This window comes from Rhodamnia argentea, chromosome 7, assembly GCF_020921035.1.
Source record: "Rhodamnia argentea isolate NSW1041297 chromosome 7, ASM2092103v1, whole genome shotgun sequence".
In the NCBI taxonomy this organism is placed as follows: domain Eukaryota; kingdom Viridiplantae; phylum Streptophyta; class Magnoliopsida; order Myrtales; family Myrtaceae; genus Rhodamnia; species Rhodamnia argentea.
The window spans coordinates 5,957,143-5,977,636 of NC_063156.1; the positions used below are offsets into that span (position 1 = coordinate 5,957,143).

Genomic DNA, 20,494 nt, shown 5'->3' on the forward strand with positions numbered 1-20,494 from the left:
TTTATAAAAAATTTAGGGAGTATATTAAAGAATTAATAATTTAAGGATGACATTGAATATTAAATCAAAATTCTGGGGCAACTAAAGCAAAGGCAGGTGCACAATCGATGCTGCACTCGTTTGACCGCCAGCACGTTTTTCCCTTTCGGCCCAGAGCAACGACTAATAGCACCGAGCATGTGCAGAAATGGGGGTGGGCTGGACTTGTCGGCGTTAGCAAGTTCCCAGTGACATCAGTGGGTAACATCTGAATTTCCGTATCGCTAGTCGGGCCGAGTTCGGACGGTTCGGGTCAAGTCGCGGTGGCTTGCTCGCTGGTGTCTATTGGGCTTGGTCTTGGGCTTGGCCATAGCGTAGGCGTACTGAGGTCTTCAAACATCAGATGTGGGAAAAATGCCTGGCGAAAACAGTTTAAATCGAAAATGCAGAAAAAAAGCGAAAGTGCCCCCGCTGCTTTCCCCGTTTTTCAAACATTTGTTGGCCGCTGGCAACTTGCTTCGAAGCAAGTACTCGGTGCGGCCGGCTTCACGTGAGAGCCCAGATGACATCCACCGTTAGATCAGAAGAGTCTCGCGTGGGTCCCGCCTCATCCAACGGTCCGTACGAATTAGATCCGCCGTTTTGCCGGACGGTGCAGGTGGGGTTTTCCCACTTTACCAACTGATTTCGGTCAACAGGGGACCCGCATGCAAAGCCACGTGGTGCCCACCGCCGGTTATCAGAAAGTGGGAGGCCCCACCCCCGTCCCGGTCGTTTTTAACTGGGAAAGACATTTTGATTTCCCGCCGGAAAAATGCCCCCGCGACTGGCGATGTGGGCGGATTCACTCAAAATCAAATCCTCTCTTTCGGAACTCTCACCCACTCTCGTGCGTGAGCGCGTTTGACCTTGGAAGGCGCGTGGGGGATGCAACGCGTTGTCGTTCGAGCCCGAGGTTGGCGACCAAGGTAAGCTACTGACTTTCCCAAATGAATCAATCAAAAGCCGCGTCGACCAAACGAGGAAGCTTCTATTTTCACCCTAAGTAATCGCCAAGGCTCAAATCTTAATCGCCTGAACTCCAAAATCCTCTCCATTAATGGCTTCGATTATTTCAAAAAAAAAAAAAATTTATAAAATTAATTATCTATATAGCTCTATCTTCGATATTCATGAAAACGTTTAGACACAAATTATTATCGATGATGAAAATACTCTTCATTGAGCTTCACGCGATGCAAGCTATCATTTCTGTAAAAATATTTCTTCGACTCGTTCTTATTTTTTGCGAAACACACAGAGCCTAAAATCAGACCAAACATAATTTCGCCAAAGGAGAATCCCAAGATTTTGGAGATTCGGAAACCTGCACAATGATCGTCCGGACGTCGATTTTTAATATTTAGGCTAAGCGAGAGTTTTGGAAAAATGTGGAGAGTGAAAAAAAAAAAAGGACGGAATCAAAACAAATTTCGAAATTCACGTTAAAATCTCCGATAAACGGAGAAATAATCAGGGAAAACGTTCTCGGTCGCTTTCCTTTCCCCACTCTGTCCAAACAGAATTTTTTAAGGTTAGCGTTCATCGGAGTTGGCTGAGCTGTTGGAACGACACTGACTAAAGGTGGGGAAAGAAAACGGCTCCTTTGTTTTAATTAATGTTCCGCCGCGTAAGGAAAAAAACTTAGTTGCGAAGCAAAATATTCAATTCTGGCGTAAACAAAGCGGGGCGACGGGCTTTGAATTTTGATGGTTACGACGTCCATTCGCGAAATCTTAAATTTCCAATTTGACCTCTTCGCTCGTTCCTGGAAACAAGTGCGGTGGAATGATCCTCGACTAGTAACATAGTCCAAGAAGGTCCTTGCCGAGAACATATCACGCGCTCTCCCTCTACGTTGTCTTAGCACCGTTGGGCCGTGACGTGATAATGTCACCGGTGATCTCTCTATTTTTGCACGAAATTTAAAACCTTTCGCATCTTTTTTTTTTTTATCTAGGGAGAGAGCCGACGGTGTGTGTGTATATATATATATATTTTAAGTTAGATTTCTTGTCCTTAGGTTTTTTTTTTTTTTTTTCCGACCAACGGTTGCGGATGTTGTAATGCCGAGTTGGTGATCGAAAAAGCTTATGCGGATTGAATGAGTAAGAAATATTAAGAAAATGAAAAGAAAAATAAGCCATGGGAATATTTGAAAAGAATAAGGAAACCTAGGCTCGCCGACATTGATGACCTTGCTCGCCACCCTTTCGCAGCACAACCTCTAGCTTGATCACTTCCATGGCTGCGAGACATCAATGCTTTGAGTGGCCATGGCTATAGGCTATCACAAGCTCGACGTCAAGATCTACGACGCCATTCAATTTTTTCTTTTTTTTGAAAATCAAAAGTTTAAGTTAACAAATTGCAACGGTGTCAAGTCCATGACAGTAATTTTTAATGGCATAAATTCCATGTCGACTAAATCCGTCGTATCGAAATTATGCAAGAGACGAAGGATGGGACATTTTAAAAAGTATAGAATCGATTTGAAGAGAGAGAAAAAAAAAGTAGAGGGGCGGTAATGAATTTCAAACAAAAAAAGTATAGAAAATTACGGGTTACATTGTCTCTTGTATGTTTTTTAAAAATATTTTACGCAACACGATTGCTTAAAGTAATTAATTTATAAAAATATTTTTACCACCGACAATTTCGTGAGCAAATATTTTCTTGAACGATCAAAATATTTTTCGTTTATTCATATTTGTAAGCAGTAGAGGCAATTATTTTCGGAAGAATATTAAACTTAATTGAAAAGCCCATAAATTTTTAGCTGGAATTAGTGTGTTAAACATTAAAATTTGTGTAAATTGCATAGCGGGTATGGAATTTCAATATAAAAATTTGATTGGATAATCTTGAATTCAAACCGATTCTATCGTTCAACACAACATTTCAAAGGGACTCCATTATTAGCAACTTATTCTGCATGGTCCAATGAGTTTTCAATAATGCAGTGAAAGCCCATTAGAGGTAACTTTTAAAAAGTTGTTCATGATTTTCTTGCCAATACAAAAATGTTATTTCGAAAACCTAAAAAAGCAAAATAAATAAATAAAATAAATACAATTTTCTTTTGAATTTGCTACTCTTAGAATTTTAACCATTTATTCGTGCTTCATATTAAGGAAAACCCAAAACTTGTACTCACGTGACCCATTTACCCAAACTTGTACCCGGCGACATATTTACTTTAAATTTTTTATTGAGACAAAAAACTCTAAACTCATATATTTATCTCAAAATTTAGGGTCAATGTGTCACATGCTTACACGTTTGGGGTTTTTGGTGTCACAATAAAGTAAAATAAGGTTAAATGTGCCGTACGGGTATAAGTTTGAGGTTTTTGGTGTCGCGAGAAAAAATTCGGAGTGAATGTGTCACGCTTATACAAACTTGATGCTTTTCATGTCACGGATATGATTTGGGGTAAACGTGAAATGGTATATATAGTTTATGATTTTTTGTGATTTTTTTCTAAATTAAATAAAAAGTAAAAGATCAAAGACTGAAAATTTCACAATAAGAGAAAATATCTTTTTAGTTTTTATGAAAATCATTTTCAAAGAAGATGCTTAGTTATCATTCGTTTGGTAATTTACTTACGTAACCGGAGTTACAATGCCAAAGGATGCCATTACATCAATAGGCACATTTTGCGAATTAAATCTAATTTCACGTACGAAATTCGGGGATTTACTCTCCTCCTATTTCGCGCGTGATCCGGCTCGCCACTCCGCAAGCACGCTCGAAGCCGCTCCACTGTTCAGAGCTTTCCATCCCTCGTCGGACCGGGTCGTTTCGTGCTCGGAGAAGCAATTACCTGCTGGTTGCCCATTCTACCCTCGGAATAAAAATAATAGCAAGCATCCAAAGCTTTGCTATTAGGGGGAATAAAATATGGGCGCCGACGATGGAAAGAAAGAATGCCGGGTTGCGCATTGAAAAGATCAAAAGGAGATCATTTGTCTCCCATAAAAACAAAAATAAAAAAATTCCCCCCCGACAAAAAAGAAAAGAAAAGAAAAATCCCAAATTTGCTTTTTGGCCTTTTCCATCATCTCTCATCTCTCTCCCTCAAAGCTTCATCCCCTCCATTCCCTTTTCCCTCTCTTTTGCCCGTTACTCTCTCTGCCCTATGCTCGAGAATTCAAGCTAATACTCCAAGCTTGCACAGTCGAATCTCTCTTCCGATTCATCTTCCCCCCCACCGATTCTCTCCGATCGCATTCCCTTTCTCGGCTGGGGCGTCGTCCCCCCTACCCCATGCCATGAGCCTCCGGCAACGCCCCCCGCAGCCGCCGGCGCCGGCGGCGTCCCGGTACAGCACCCCCGATCCCGACGGCGAGGAGGAGACCTACAACATAATCCCCATCCACAACCTCCTCGCCGACCACCCCTCCCTCCGCTTCCCGGAGGTCCGCGCCGCCGCCGCCGCCCTCCGCTCCGTCGGCGAACTCCGGAGGCCGCCCTTCTCCCCGTGGCGGCCCCACTACGACCTCCTCGACTGGCTCCGCCTCTTCTTCGGCTTCCAGGCCGACAGCGTCCGCAACCAGCGCGAGCACCTCGTCCTCCACCTCGCCAACCTCCAGATGCGCCTCTCCCCTCCCCCGGACAACATCGACTCCCTCGACCCCGCCGTCCTCCGCCGCTTCCGGAAGAAGCTGTTGAGGAACTACTCCGACTGGTGCGCCTACCTGGGGAAGAAGTCCAACGTCTGGATCTCCGATCGCCGCCAGTCCACCCCGGATCCGCGCCGCGAGCTCCTCTACGTGTCGCTCCATCTTCTCGTTTGGGGCGAGGCTGCGAACTTGCGCTTTATGCCCGAATGCATCTGCTATATTTTTCATAATATGGCCATGGAGCTGAACAAGATATTGGAGGATTACATCGACGAGAATACTGGGCAGCCTGTGTTGCCCTCGTTGTCGGGGGAGAATGCATTTCTGAACACGGTGGTCAAGCCCATTTACGAGACTGTGAGGGCTGAGGTGGAGGAGAGTAAGAACGGGACTGCGCCGCATCGCGCCTGGAGGAATTACGACGATATCAACGAGTACTTCTGGAGTAAGAGGTGCTTTGAGAAGTTGAAATGGCCAATTGATGGCGGGAGTAACTTCTTCGTGACTAGTGGGAAGAAGAATCGCGTGGGGAAGACTGGTTTCGTGGAGCAGAGGTCGTTTTGGAACCTGTTTAGGAGCTTCGACCGATTGTGGGTTATGTTGGTCTTGTTTTTGCAGGCGGCCATTATTGTTGCTTGGGCGGGGAAGGAGAATCCGTGGCAGGCACTGGAGAGTAGAGACGTTCAGGTTAGGGTTTTGACTGTGTTTTTCACTTGGAGTGGAATGCGCTTCCTCCAGTCTTTGCTGGATATAGGAATGCAGTATAGGTTGGTATCGAGGGAGACGATGAGCCTTGGAGTGAGAATGGTGCTGAAGAGCGTCGTTGCCGCCGTGTGGATTGTTGTCTTCGGGGTGTTCTATGGGCGCATTTGGTCTCAAAAGAATGCTGACCGGAGATGGTCTGGTGCAGCAAATACGAGGGTCGTCCATTTTCTTGAGGTAGCTCTTGTTTTCATCCTCCCAGAGCTGTTAGCTTTGGCTCTCTTCATCATTCCTTGGATTCGCAATTTCCTGGAGGAAACGAATTGGAGGATCTTTCACTTAATGACTTGGTGGTTCCAGAGCAGAATTTTTGTGGGCCGTGGTCTTCGGGAAGGTCTGGTGGATAATGTGAAGTATACTCTGTTCTGGATTCTGGTGCTTGCCACAAAGTTCTGCTTCAGTTACTTTATGCAGGTCAAGCCCATGATCAAGCCGACAAAAGAGCTACTGGATCTCAAGGACGTGAAATACGAATGGCATGAATTCTTTGATAATAGCAATAGGTTTGCAGTCGGGCTGCTGTGGCTTCCTGTCGTGTTGATGTACCTTATGGATTTGCAGATTTGGTACTCCATATATTCCTCGTTTGTGGGAGCAGCAGTTGGGTTGTTTGATCATTTGGGTGAGATCCGAAATATTGGGCAGTTGAGGTTGAGGTTCCAATTCTTTGCTAGCGCGATTCAGTTTAATCTGATGCCGGAAGAGCAGCTTCTGAATGCAAGGGGCACACTGAAAAGTAAGTTCAACGATGCCATTCACCGATTGAAGTTGAGATATGGACTTGGCAGGCCATATAAGAAGCTCGAGTCCAATCAAGTGGAGGCACGCAAGTTTGCTTTGGTATGGAATGAGATCATTGGTATATTTAGGGAGGAGGATATTGTCTCTGATCGTGAGGTTGAGTTATTGGAGCTGCCTCCCAATACTTGGAATGTCAGGGTCGTCCGTTGGCCTTGTTTTCTCCTTTGCAATGAGCTGCTTCTTGCTCTGGGCCAGGCAAAAGAGTTGGTAGATGCTCCTGATAAGTGGCTGTGGTATAAGGTCTGCAAGAATGAGTACAGGCGCTGTGCCATCATTGAATCGTATGATAGTGTCAGGCACCTGCTGCTAAAGATAATTAAGGTCAACAGTGAAGAGCATTCGATAATGACAGTTCTCTTTCAAGAAATCGATCATTCTATTGAGATTGAGCAGTTTACCAAGTCATTCAAAATGACCGCGCTTCCTCAGATTCACAATAATCTGATAAAGCTTGTTGAACTGTTGATCAAGCCTAAGAAAGACCTGAGCAAGGTGGTGAACACACTGCAGGCGCTTTATGAGATTGCCATTAGAGATTTTCTCAAGGAAAAGAGGACTGCTGAACAGCTAAAGGCAGATGGTCTGGCAACCAGCGATGCTGGTTTGCTTTTTGAAAACGCAGTCGTATTGCCTGAGCCAGATGATGAGAAGTTCTATAGGCAGGTCCGGCGATTGCACACCATCCTTATCTCCCGGGACTCGATGCATGATATTCCTGTAAATCTCGAGGCACGAAGGCGAATAGCCTTTTTCAGTAACTCACTGTTCATGAACATGCCTCATGCTCCCCAAGTAGAGAAGATGATGGCATTCAGTGTTCTGACTCCCTACTACAACGAAGAAGTCGTATACAGCAAAGAACAACTTCGTACTGAGAACGAGGATGGAATCTCCATTTTATATTACTTGCAGACAATATATCATGATGAGTGGAAGAACTTCATGGAGAGGATGCGTAGTGAGGGGATGGTAAATGACAGTGACATCTGGACAACCAAGTTGAGGGATCTCAGGCTTTGGGCTTCATATCGAGGGCAGACTCTTGGCAGAACAGTGAGGGGGATGATGTACTATTATAGGGCCCTCAAGATGCTGGTTTTTCTTGATTCTGCATCAGAAATGGATGTCAGGGAAGGTTCGGTCGAGCTTGGGTCGATGCGTAGAGATGGTATTCTGGATAGCTTGGACTCAGGAAGATTGCCTTCTTCCAGGAGCCTTAGCAGAGCGAGCAGTTCCGTAAGCAATTTGTTTAAAGGCCACGAGGATGGTACGGCCATGATGAAATACACGTATGTGGTTGCCTGTCAAATTTATGGGGCCCAGAAGGCCAAAAAGGACCCTCATGCTGATGAAATATTGTCTCTGATGAAAAACAATGAAGCCCTGAGGGTCGCTTATGTAGATGAAGTATCCACTAGAAGGAATGAGAAGGAGTATTATTCCGTTCTTGTGAAATATGATCAGAAGCTGCAGAAGGAAGTGGAAATATACAGGGTGAAGCTGCCTGGTCCCGTGAAACTTGGAGAGGGAAAGCCAGAGAATCAGAACCATGCTCTTATTTTCACCCGTGGAGATGCAGTCCAGACCATCGACATGAACCAAGATAACTATTTCGAGGAGGCACTCAAGATGCGTAACTTATTGGAAGAATATAGGGCTTTTTACGGCATCCGCAAGCCCACAATCTTGGGAGTGAGAGAACATGTTTTTACTGGTTCAGTCTCATCTCTTGCTTGGTTTATGTCTGCACAGGAGACGAGTTTTGTCACATTAGGGCAGCGTGTCTTGGCCAACCCTTTGAAAATTCGGATGCACTATGGTCATCCAGATGTTTTCGATAGGTTTTGGTTCTTGAGTCGGGGTGGGATTAGCAAAGCTTCCCGGGTCATCAACATCAGTGAGGACATTTTTGCCGGTTTTAATTGCACTCTGAGGGGAGGTAATGTCACACATCATGAGTACATCCAAGTAGGGAAGGGGAGGGATGTTGGGTTGAATCAGGTATCCATGTTTGAGGCCAAAGTTGCCAGTGGAAATGGTGAACAAGTTCTTAGCAGGGATGTTTACAGGTTGGGGCACAGGCTAGACTTCTTCCGCATGCTCTCCTTCTTTTACACAACTGTTGGATTCTTTTTCAACACAATGATGGTTATATTGACTGTGTATGCATTTTTGTGGGGTCGACTCTACCTGGCTCTGAGTGGTGTTGAGGCTGCTGCCACCAGTAGTGACAATAGAGCACTTGGTACCATTCTGAATCAGCAGCTTATCATCCAACTAGGTCTATTCACGGCCCTTCCGATGATAGTGGAGAATTCTCTTGAACTTGGGTTTCTTCAAGCTGTCTGGGATTTCATTACCATGCAGCTCCAGCTTTCATCCATTTTCTACACATTTTCCATGGGAACCCGTACCCACTTCTTTGGCCGGACTATTCTTCATGGTGGCGCTAAGTACCGCGCTACTGGCCGGGGTTTTGTTGTGCAGCACAAGAGCTTTGCCGAGAATTATAGGCTATACGCTCGCAGTCATTTTGTTAAAGCGGTTGAGCTTGGTCTTATACTTACTGTTTATGCATCTCACAGTCCTATTGCCAAAGACACTTTCGTGTACATTGCCTTGACCATTACAAGTTGGTTCCTTGTCATGTCATGGATCATGGCTCCATTTGTGTTCAACCCTTCTGGCTTTGATTGGTTGAAAACTGTTTACGACTTTGATGATTTTATGAATTGGATATGGTACCGTGGTGGTGTGTTTGCAAAGGCTGAACAAAGCTGGGAGAGATGGTGGTATGAGGAGCAGGATCACTTCAGAACCACTGGCTTTTGGGGAAAGATTTTTGAGATAATTTTGGATCTTCGCTTCTTCTTTTTTCAATATGGCATTGTCTACCAGCTTGGTATTGCTTCGGGAAGTACCAACATTGGTGTTTATTTGGTATCGTGGATTTTTGTTTTTGTGGCTTTTGGAGTGTATTGGGTGATAACATATGCTCAGGACAAGTATGCAGCCAAAGACCACATCTACTATCGGCTCGTTCAGTTCCTTGTTATTATTCTTGGAATAATCTTGATAATTGCATTGTTGGAGTTTACTTCATTTAAATTCATGGACATTTTCACAAGTCTGTTGGCGTTTGTCCCCACTGGGTGGGGCATCCTATTGATCGCTCAGGTTCTCCGACCATTTCTGCAGAGGACTAAGCTCTGGGATAGCGTTGTTTCTGTGGCCCGGATGTACGACATTATGTTTGGGGTCATAGTCATGGCACCAGTAGCATTACTATCTTGGATGCCTGGGTTTCAGTCAATGCAGACGCGAATCTTATTTAATGAAGCATTCAGTCGAGGCCTACGAATTTTCCAGATTGTTACTGGAAAGAAGTCGAAGGTTGACTTGTGATCGGAGGTAATTACTGAAAGTTTGACTGGTTTTTATTGTCCAGCCTAATTTCTCATACAATGTCATCTGCTGCATTTAGTTATTTGGAATATGACTGTCCTGATATGTTGCCTGTATTATTAACTTTTGGGAGTCCTTCACCGCTGCCTGATATATCTTCTTAGACATCTGTTGCTCTCTTTTATGAACGTTAGTCGCAATTTTAACAATGATCCGAAGATAGTCGAAATGAGAGATGTTGGATTTTTGCTAGGATGATGTTATAAAAGAAGTGTTTCAGAGGAAAATGGATATGTATCTTTCCTTTTCTAGCTTGTCCTTGTCAGTTGCCTGATTGAGCATCATCACAAAAAAATCTCTCCTGCTTTTCATACGGTAAGGCAATTCCTGACATCCCTTGTCTCCCTATATTCCCACCTCCTTCTAAATGGTGGCAGGTTAAAATCCTATTTTAGTTATCTGAACGTATGTCCATTGGAGTTCTCGTTTCAGGGCCTAAGCAAAAAAGAATATAATGCTTCCTGTTTATGAATGTTGGAATAGTATGGACTACTCTTGTGATATGCTTGTTTTCAAACAAAATATTTAGAATAAGGCTTGGAAAATTGGAATGTGTATTATCCCCATAGGAAATCTTCCAATGCAGTCGATCGTTTAACTTGAGACAAATAGAGAATGCTGTCTGTTTTGTTCAGTTATTTGGTTAAACTTATGATGCAAGTTGTTGGTGCATCAAGATCAGTGAGGTGGGTTTAGTCTAGTATGTCGAAAGTGGGTCATTAAAGGTTTATTTGGTTACTCTGGATTATTTATCTGATGTGCTTGGTAATGAATAGGTTCTTGTGAATTGCAGTATGGATCAAGTTTCTACTTCTTTGTCCTTGATATTATTGACATGGGTTTTTTCCCTAGTTTTTAGTACTCAACCAAAATGATTTCATTCCCATCCATTTCAGGATTTTGTCGCGAATCCTTTTTTCTTGCATTACCTTTATCAACTGTTACAGAATGTTTTGCCTAATTTCTGTCAAGCTTTGCTGTGCATATTGGTCTGTAGTCAGGATCCTTTTCTGGTCTCTTTGAGTGCTTGTGGCGGTGCACCAATCTGATAGACATTTTTCCATTTTGGGCAGGCTGGAAGTGAACGTGAGATGTAGAAATACTGTAGAATCTGAAAGGACTTGATCTGAAGTTCTTGTGCATGACCATGGGGACTCTCCAGCTCCTTGCCATTGGATTTCATTGCAAGGGTGTTCATAGTTCTGCTTCTTTTTCATACTGTTTATACCCCATCTACTGCTGTAATTAGTTAGCGCATACCTGGTGAATTCATTAGTGTGCAACTGGGAGTCCCCCATGCGACCGATGGAGATTTTTGTGATGTTAATATAGCATGATGAGGCAGTTACTCATTTGTGATTTTTGCGATTCTTACATCACATAATGCATACATATGTTACCATACCCACATTTGAGTTTTGGGAAGGGACACGATGAGAACACTGATGTCCTGTACAATGGAGAGCGATTCTAGTTGCATAATCTTGCTTTCCGTTCTGCTTCATTTGCTGTGCGCTGCCTCCATCTGCTCGATCTTGATCTAAAAATTCAATCCGAGTGCAGTGTGATTATTAGCATAACAAGAATCTTTCGGGAAAACACTTGAGCGTGGTTCGAGCATTTCGTATTCCGGCGGTCCTCGAAACAATTCCGGAGCCCCCGTGAGTGGTGGTCACCTGGTACTGGTGCCTTTCTTGTTCTGGCGCTTGTTCTCCGGTGGGGTTCTCGGATTCTGCAACTATTTTACCTCTTCTTGAACTCTTAACATGCCCCACCGCGTTCAAAAAGGTTCCGTTGGTACGACCGGAACATAAAAAGCGTTAAGTCATCCGCATGCACGTCTCGTTCTCTTGACGTAACCTTAACATAACCAGTATCTCACTATAATCACGAAGTGTCGATTTCTTCCCTCTCGAGACCGGATAATTACTAACTTTTCTTTTTTATTTTCTTGAATTTTTTGGGTGAGCTGTTTGACTTGGTTGGTGTCATTTTCGATAACCAACATATGCCATCTGGCTGGGCCCAAGGAAAGTAACACCCGGCACGATTGAGATGTGTGTGGACAAAGGGAAGTTTTTCAGATCCAGTTGCGGTCCAATCTGGCCAACAAAGGAGGAAGAGAACCTTCTTATAGAGAGGTCTTTCAAAGTACAATTTTTTCTGTTCTAATAATTTTGCCCAAAAAAAAATTGAAAATAATAGAGATAAGAGGTTTTAGATCCATACACATTTTATCTGAAAATTACTCGTTCAAATAGGTTTTTCTCAAAGTAAAAAAAAAGGTTTATCATTTTTTAGAATTTGAAATCTATCATGCATACACTAGAACCTACCAAGATTAATTCTTAAGTTTATTAGGTTTTACATATATTTTTGATTGAATAATTATAGTGAATCACCTCTTTTAATGACCATCACTTGTTGCTGAATTCACTTGACCACAATTTATATTTAAACATACGAATAAATATAAATCATTAACAAAGTAAAAATCTCAATCATAAATGTTAGCGACCAAAAAAGTCATAAATATTGTCTGAAATGAAAACTCACGCTAGTAGTTTTAAATTACACCCTTATTGTCATGAAATACCGCAAAATCGCACCAAGATAAATACAAAAAAAAAACTACAAAAACTCGTTACAAGTTTTACTCCCATCAAAACATGTTCTGTAATTTTTGAAAACTGAAACCTAATCTCTTCCAAACTCTGGAATCTGGAGTCGGACAAGTCTCCCTTAGATCTACGGTCCAAGTTTTACTCAGAAATTATGCTCACTCTTAAAAAAAAATTTATACATTTTTTGTTTGAGTGATTATCTCTTGCAGCCGTACAGGTGGGGCATCTTTATGTTATCCTTATCCTGTCCGGCAACCGCTGATCTTCACCAAGCCAATTTTTTTTTTTTTTTTGGTCATTAAGCCATTTAAATATCAAGGAAGAAGAGAGAGCATACGGGGGGTGACCCCACCGGGGGACAGCATTTTCCGATTTCTCTTTGGATCTACGTTTGATTTTTTTCTGATATTTTTAATTCGCGAATGTCCATAAAAAGAAAGAAAGGTACAAAAAAAACTGCCGACAACCCTTTTTTTTTTGTCAAAATGCCGACAACCATTTGCCATGTCGCTTCCGAATCAATTTTCTCAACGCTTGCTGCTGAACACGGGCTCGACACGTATACATTTCTCTCCGCCATCCGCGCGTTCCTCCTCCTTCCCTCCTCATCCTCGTCGTCTCGCGGCAACGGTCACACAGTCCAGCTCGCATCGCGCGTTCTCTTTCTCTCTCCTCACTCATCCTCACTCTCTCTCTCTCTCTGTATCTCTCTCTCTGCGCGCGCGCGCGCTTGGCCTTTCGGCGTCGGCTTCCTCTTCGCGACATGAACAATCCTCTGCTCGACGGCGAGAGCAGCGACGCGCGGCGGAGAGATCGTTTCGTTCGCCGCTCCGACGCCCTCGCTTATGGCTCTCGTTACCAGAAGGCAGCCGCTCTGGTCGATCTGGTGAGCCTCGCGTCCCACTCGCACCAGCTTTTTCGCCAGCTCTTTTCTCTTCATATTTCGTTTACTTCGGTTTTGATCCTGTGAGTTGATTTAGTACCTCTGTGTTTTTTGAGTGGACGTGCGTGTATTGCATTGAGCTGGGACCGTCGTGTCCTCTTCCCCTTTGCGACCACTAAAGGGACTTCCATAATATATCAGCGGCAGGTTTTACGTTCTCTCGATTAGAATGCATTGTGATAACTCTCGATCGGGGATTGTGCCGGGTTTTGCTGTTTTGGGCCGACGGAGGTGGCTTTCTAATACTACATTTGCGGCCGTCACTTTGCCATTGAGAGTATCGCAAACTAATGACGCTAGACTGTTATTAGTTGCTAGGTGTGGTGACCCAAGTTTGCAATTTTTAAGGAGTCATTGAGTTCATTAGAGCCGGGTTACGTGAAAGTAACGTGAAAGGTTTTGCTGTGTGAGGCTGATCTCGTCCACGATAATTTAGCAGCCAAACATTGAAATGATATTATATTGAAGAGCAGCAAAACATAGACGAGGAGTGAGGACCTTTCAAGCAATATTATATTGAGTAGTCCTAGTTGACTTTTCCGCTCTTGTTTGATTAGTAGGTTTTTGGGATATAATATCTTGAGTTCTTGTCGCTAATCTAGGCTTAAGCTTGTAATCATTCAGACCAAAAAGAAAAAAAAGTTGGTTTAAGCTTGTCAACAGCCACTTCGAGTTTTCGTTTTCTATCCAACTCTGCTTTAGTGCCTTCTGGCGTGTTTGCATGTGAGAACTATGAGTTTGTAATCATGTTAACGAGGAAAGCTGTTTTGTGTATTTGCTTGTTCCCTGTCTCTTTCTCTTGGGGAATGCACCTCTAAGTTTGTTCCTCCAGCTGGAGAAATCATTGGTGATGTTCTCTTGGATAATAACGTGTGCTTTATTGAAAATGCATCCTGCAGGCTGCAGATGGTGTTGGTCTTCCAGTTCAAATTCTCGACCAGGCAAATTTTGAAAGTGCTGACAAACTCTACTTCCTCTTCACGAAATTTGACATCCTCTGGTCCCTTAATTATTTTGCATTGATAGTACTGAACTTCTTTGAGGTTAGTCTGCTTTTTGGTCTCTTCTTCACTGGCAGAGGGCCTTGGTCCCCAGAAGTTGCCAAGGATACTGCACTAACTCTTCACCCCTGCCCAGAAACCTCTGTGGTGCGCCGAATACTCTGCAGATGCTTGCAGTGAGAGGGAATACTTTTTCCTGGGACAGTTACCATACTTAACAGGCATACAATCTCTCATGTATGAGGTAATTGTTAAAATTCTGGAGACACATTTGGTGCCAGTTCACTCGTGACTCTTGTGATATAAGTGAGACCTCTTGAGGTTCAGTTACGGATACCTCATGAGCTTCACTGATTGATTATCACCAAATTTCACATTGTGGCAGCCGGTTCATCTTCTAATTCTGCCTGGCATTTATTTAAAGTCTCTTTTCATCATAGTTGATAGTTCATAAAGAAAGTACCTTTCAGGATGTCCTAGATACATCTGTCCTTCCGTGCATTTATCTGATTAAAGTCATACTTGAAATGAACATTCATTGATGTGCCTATCCCCATAATGCCTACAAATCGACACTCAGTAGTAAATTATTCGAGTTGCCTTTCTTTTGAAAAACGTAATGGTCTTTTCTGTGAGGACCATTATCTTTTATATGGTGTTGCATTGATCAAACTGGGCACTTGTTGTAATCTTCCGAATTGTATGAGTTCTACCCAGCCTATGGTAGGAAAACCTTGAGATATTGTAGTGTGATTGGAGCTCATGGATATTCTCTCTCATGCAGAGCGTAACTCTTGTTATACTCATGATACATACATTCTTTCCCATTTCATATGAAGGGTTTCGCATCTATTCAAGGAATCCTCTTAACCAAATAAAGGTACAAAACTTTACTTTTGCCTAGCCATTTCTTTAATGACTATTCTTTTCTTGTGAGCTGCTTTGCTTTTTGGAGTTTCTAGTAGCCTTGGACACGTGGACTGTGCGAGTATTGAGATGAGTTAACAGAAGGTGCACCATGAGAGAAAGAAGCTTCCATGTGTCATTTCTCTTTACTTAAGTCGTAATAGGGGATAGGCTCTGTATCTTTTGAGTTGTCTTTCAAGCAGATATTTTCTGGGCACGTGAAAGGCAATGTGCGACTTATTCTGTCTGGGAGCATTATCAACAGTTTGATTAAACAAACAGCTTGAAAGTGCCATCTCTGATTACTTTCATGTGGGAGAATGATGGCTTCAGGCTTATCGTAAATTTTCCATTGTTTTAAGACTTATATCTCATCATGAAGTCACCAACTAAGGGAAACTACCTTGTGCTTATGATAACACATGCAGTGATCTTGCACATGTATGATAGTAAGTGGAAGCACGTCCTTAGTTGTGTTGTTCGTGCAGTTAGTACCTTCTCTAAATTGGGTCTGCAATATCGATAACATTTTAAAATCTCTCATGTCGAAATTCCTTCTCCTGTTTATGTATTCAAATTATACTTTAACCTTTGGCTTGATTTTTCAGGTTGTTTGCCTACTGCTTTTGGTCGCTGATTTACTGGCATATGCCCTCTACTTATCCCCTGTGGTGGCCCTTGATTATCTTCCTTTTAGAGCTGCACCTTATATTAGAGTTGTATTTTTCATTATGAACATACGGTATGTCTGAGTTATTTCCACAATTTTTTTCCTTAGCCCAGCTGGTTAACATGCTTTTTGTACTAAATCTGAAAAACCTTAGGCAGATTATTCTGCGTATTTGTTTCAAAATAGAAAAAGAGCTTCGAAACTGGATGTTATTTTTTTAGTCCAGTTACAGTTTGCAGTTACACATCTACATTCTTGTTATAGTTGAGGCCATACTTTCCATTTTAAAGGTCTGGAATTACACCTCTTCTTTTATAGCATAGTGAAGGAAGAAAGGAATTTTTCCATTCTAATGTACTTGAGATGATTGCTAAAATATTGGTAGGTCTGCTTTCTTTCCAGCTTTGCATCTCTACATTTTCATATTATGCTCTCAAATTTCACCTTTCCTTGTCATTATAGGGAACTACGAGGGACAATCTTCATTCTGGCAGGCATGATTGGGACTTACTTAAATGTCTTGGTTGGTTTAGTCCCTCTTTTGCTTATTTGAATTGCTATTGCTCCACTTGCACAATTGAGTTTCACTAAAGTTAGTGATAGATTATCACAATTTAGCAAGCATTTTCAATATTTATTCCAATATGTTGCTTGTGTTACATGATGGTTTCCCTTTGTTATGCTTACTTACCTGTTATTCTGGTAAAACTGCAGGCTCTGTTGCTTCTGTTTCTATTGTTTTCCAGTTGGGTGGCATATGTCATGTTTGAAGATACCGAACAGGGAAAGACTGAATTTACCTCATATGGTGCTACCTTATATAAGATGCTTGTTTTATTCACCACATCCAATAACCCAGATGTATGGATACCAGCATATAAGTAAGTAAAATCGATATTAGTGTTTTAAATTTCTCCTGTTGACTGTCAAGAGAAGATCTTCTTTTATACTCAAAACTATTGGATTACATCTTCGCAAGATGTGACTGCAACTTAGCTTGCCTTTTAGCTTTGTTTTGTCCACTTGCTAAATTTCTTATTTTTCAAATTGGTGACATTGCTTCTGTCTCTGTCCCTCTCTCTTTCTCTATCTCTTAATTTACCTTTCGATATTCTCTATCAGCTATTAGTTAAAATCCTTTCATAATGGTAACCTAGACTTTCTATCATTATTTCTTCAGATTATGCGGGCACATAAATGCGTCCTTGATCTTTTGTTTGGGAATGATGATTATTTGAGAATGTCGTAAAATTTGGATCAAACATTTTTGTTATTTAGAGATTTACATTTCATAAAGGGATAAGGGATTGGCCTAGTGGTGGTCCATCCTTACATGGAACTAGGTCTAGAGTTTGGCTTCCTCACTTCCGCTATATTTGTATTATCATCATGTTGTACTGCTGCTTGACTTCAATATGTTTTTCTTCCAGAGTTTCACGTTGGTACTCCCTTTTCTTTGTCCTCTATATCCTGCTGGGGGTTTACTTTGTCACGAATTTGGTCCTTGCTGTTGTGTATGACAGCTTCAAGACTCAGGTAAATTTTCTTTCAGTATCCCTGCTATTTCAGTAAGGAGTATTAACTCATGCAACTATGTTATATAGGGAAACTTTCGTTGTAATGTTTATTTTGTATTTAACATTATGTTCATTTGTTTTAGCTCGTGAAACAAGTTTCTGAGATGGACCGAATGAGGGAAATCATGTTACAAAAAGCCTTTAAGCTCATAGACAAGAATGTAAGTATGTTGGCCTCTCTTAAGTACTCTTTGTCGCATGTCTTTCATGAGGCACTTCTTTTGCTTATCATTTTGTTTTCTATTATCTATAGAGAACATGTATCTCCTTGTGCGGGTCATTCATGACGGTAGTTCTTGTTCTGTTGCTTTTGGTATGGTATTCGAAGTTTTCATGGTAAAGGTCTCAATATTCATGGAATAGAAACAGCTAAACATAATCAAATGTGTCTGTGTGCTAAGACCTGCTAATTATTTGGTTGCTTTGTAGACTTCTCACCTGTTCTTTGCTGTTCCAACTTCTATGCTGAAGTTATTTGATATACAAATTTGGTAAGAAGGGCAGCTGTTAGACGTTCTGATGACATAAATTTATATTAAGAGGTTTGGATGTACATATTGGTTGAATATGGGTCTTGGACACACTTGCGAGGCACAAAAGATAATATACTGTGGATGTCTTGAAGGTGAATAATGGGGGCCAAATATATATTCTCTTTAACATCCCCTTCTCCCTCTCTTCTCATTTCTCTTTCATCTCTGTGAGGAGCATATATAGCCTTTAGTGATGGATTATTGGAGTTCTTCATCTTCCTTTGCTGTTGTTTCTGCTGGGGGATCCTTCTTACTTATGTTTTCCTAGAGTGATTCGTGTTGTCCTCTTCCTTGCTTGTCTTATAGTCAATCTATACCTGCATGTACTCATCTCTGTTGGGCTTCTCTTTTTCTGCATTAACAGAACGTCGGGTACATCAATAAAGAGCAGTGCATACACCTGTTTGAAGAACTGAATAACTACAGGTATATAAGCATGCTACTTACAAGATGGCTAGAACTATTGTTTCTTTTTTTTTTTTTAAATAATTTCCAGCCTGTCAAGTGAAGCATTCGTCGATGGGATATATAAAAGCTGCCAGAAAACATGCAAGAACATGCATGGTGAATTGTTTGTGTTATGAAATGTCATGCCATGCTAATCAGTGCCCTTGAATTAAAGAAGTAGAGATAGTTCCAGCAGAGAAATCCCAAACAGAGAAGAATGCGATATTGCTGCTGTAAGATTATCTTGAAAATAGCATGTTTATGTTTGAACTAGAGCTAACTGATGATGGTAAAGAACGAGGCTATCTTCTTACAGCCTGGAAGCAACAATAGCGTGAAGAAAAGCCTATCAGACTTTTAACACTGAACTTTGCCTGAATAATCAGGATCTCAGAAAAACTAATTTGCTTTCACATCACTTTGACTTTTACTCTGACTAATGTCTGGGTAATAAGCTTACCTATGATTAAGTGTGGCTTCTGTGCATTACGGTGCAAGGATAATAACCTTTGTTTTTCTCTTAGAAAATGGTTCTTCTATATGATTTTGTAACCTTCGATGCTGGTCTTGTGAATGTTCTTCCAGGACACTGTCAAATATATCAAGAGAAGATTTTGAGTTAATATTTGATGAGCTGGATGATCGTCGTGACTTCAAGGTATCGAAAAATTGGTTAAGCTTTTGTTAAATAGTATTGCTATTTCTTCCATTAATTTCGTTTTTGTTTAATGGACTTTCTCACTTCTATTTTTCTTCTTCCTTATGAGTGTATGAGATCTGATATATGCTGTTCTAATGTATCTCACTGGTGTAGAATATGCATATACATTTCCAACTAGCTTCTTTTATGCTCCTCAAAATGAAGAAAAAACAGCATATTGTGAAAAGCATATGCACCCATTAAATTGACCATATTATACACTGGAAGTGAATTTCTATTTCTTTTCTGTGTTTTTGGACTTTCAATTACTGATTTTCATGACAACAGTTCATCTACCCACAGTTGGTTATCTGGTCAATGCTCTATCTAGAACTTTCCATCCCTTTTTACTTTTGTAGATCACCATGGAGGAATTTTCTGATCTTTGCAATGCAATTGCCCTCAGATTTCAGAAGGAGGATGCTGTGAGTTAATTCTTTTGCTGATCCAAATATAGGCACGAAGCTTCAGAAGTTTCACTTCCATTTGTTATTCCATTTTGCAGCCTTCTCTGTTCGAGAAATTTCCATCAATCTACCATTCTCCATTTTCTGAGAAGTTGAAGGGTTTTGTGAAAAGTCCAAAATTTGGATATGTCATATCGTTTGTTCTCATTCTGAATCTGATTGCGGTGATTGTTGAGACAACGGTATGGCTTGAACCTCCATCAACTTAATGCTTTACAAATGCTGATGTGGCACTATAGTGAAGCACAAGATCAGTTATGATGATTTCAGTTAATTGATTAGTTGATCACGTGATGCAAACGGAGCTACAATTAGACAATTTTCTGTTTTGCATTGTTTTCAATGCTGAAGTGAGCTTTACACGCAATTGATGGCCAAATTCATGCCTGAGAACGCTGAACTTATCGCTTGTCTCTAATCTCTCAAATATGACTACTTTAGCGACTCATAAGATGATACTTGTCTAGTTCATGTCTGTTGATGATCAAACATTGAAAGTGTTATGTCTCTTTTTTGTTTAATTTTAGATGCCAATCAATAGATAAAGTTTGTCATAAAAGCTTATCCAGGCTCGAGAAATATGAAACTAGTTGTTACTGATGGGCACAACCTGTGTAAAAGGTCCTGGATTCACCCAGGCTTGTAGAAATTGGAATCGTTGATCTCTTCCTTACATATTGGGATGAGTCAATGTCGGTCAATGGTGTGAAAACATGCTCTGAGGTTACTGAATATGATCTAAATCAGATGCTAACTCAATGATTATCATGCCTAGTGGATTCAAAGAAGGAGAACATATGACTTGTTTTCTTGTGCAAAGGACTTATCTTGGACCTATCACTATTAAAGCTCAAAAAGTCACTCTACTTACCATGTACCACTTACCATCATTACTCCTATTTTTTCTGCCATCATTTGTTGCAAAACAATTCACTTATCTCGGTCACTTTAG

General features: G+C 41.4%; 2 protein-coding genes and 1 non-coding gene across 12 annotated transcripts in view; all 3 read left to right on the forward strand.

Annotated features, from left to right (window-relative positions):
- The first annotated feature begins 4,101 nt into the window (after positions 1-4,101).
- LOC115754473 (callose synthase 12) lies at positions 4,102-11,039 on the forward strand. Of its 2 annotated transcripts, none has more exons than XM_030693479.2 (2): positions 4,102-9,620; positions 10,571-10,738. In XM_030693479.2, exon 1 carries the CDS (start codon positions 4,296-4,298, stop codon positions 9,612-9,614), a length of 5,319 nt encoding a protein of 1,772 aa, XP_030549339.1. In that variant the 5' UTR covers positions 4,102-4,295; the 3' UTR covers positions 9,615-9,620; positions 10,571-10,738. The 2 variants fall into 2 exon arrangements, with proteins under 2 accessions (XP_030549339.1, XP_030549338.1); XM_030693478.2 differs by lacking the exon at positions 10,571-10,738 and adding an exon at positions 10,748-11,039 and having other exon boundaries at positions 4,103-9,620.
- LOC115754528 lies at positions 7,261-7,341 on the forward strand. Its single transcript, XR_004016995.1, has one exon. It is a non-coding gene; the product is annotated as a small nucleolar RNA J33 (small nucleolar RNA).
- A 1,907-nt stretch (positions 11,040-12,946) lies between the features above and the next one.
- The window catches only part of LOC115754526 (two pore calcium channel protein 1), a 34,874-nt gene continuing 27,326 nt past the window's right edge, over positions 12,947-20,494 (forward strand). For 8 of the 9 annotated variants that reach the window (XR_007199134.1, XM_030693565.2, XM_048281844.1 and 5 more), the window contains exons 1-13: positions 13,027-13,184; positions 14,141-14,284; positions 14,379-14,486; positions 15,027-15,122; positions 15,757-15,890; positions 16,281-16,341; positions 16,533-16,699; positions 17,249-17,354; positions 17,479-17,556; positions 18,293-18,354; positions 18,961-19,033; positions 19,435-19,500; positions 19,581-19,724. Coding sequence is in view for 7 of the 9 variants with exons in the window: in XM_030693565.2 (XP_030549425.1) it covers positions 13,062-13,184; positions 14,141-14,284; positions 14,379-14,486; positions 15,027-15,122; positions 15,757-15,890; positions 16,281-16,341; positions 16,533-16,699; positions 17,249-17,354; positions 17,479-17,556; positions 18,293-18,354; positions 18,961-19,033; positions 19,435-19,500; positions 19,581-19,724 (1,362 nt within the window). In the remaining 2 variants the exon portion in view is untranslated. The other variant, XM_048281845.1, reaches the window with a different exon arrangement.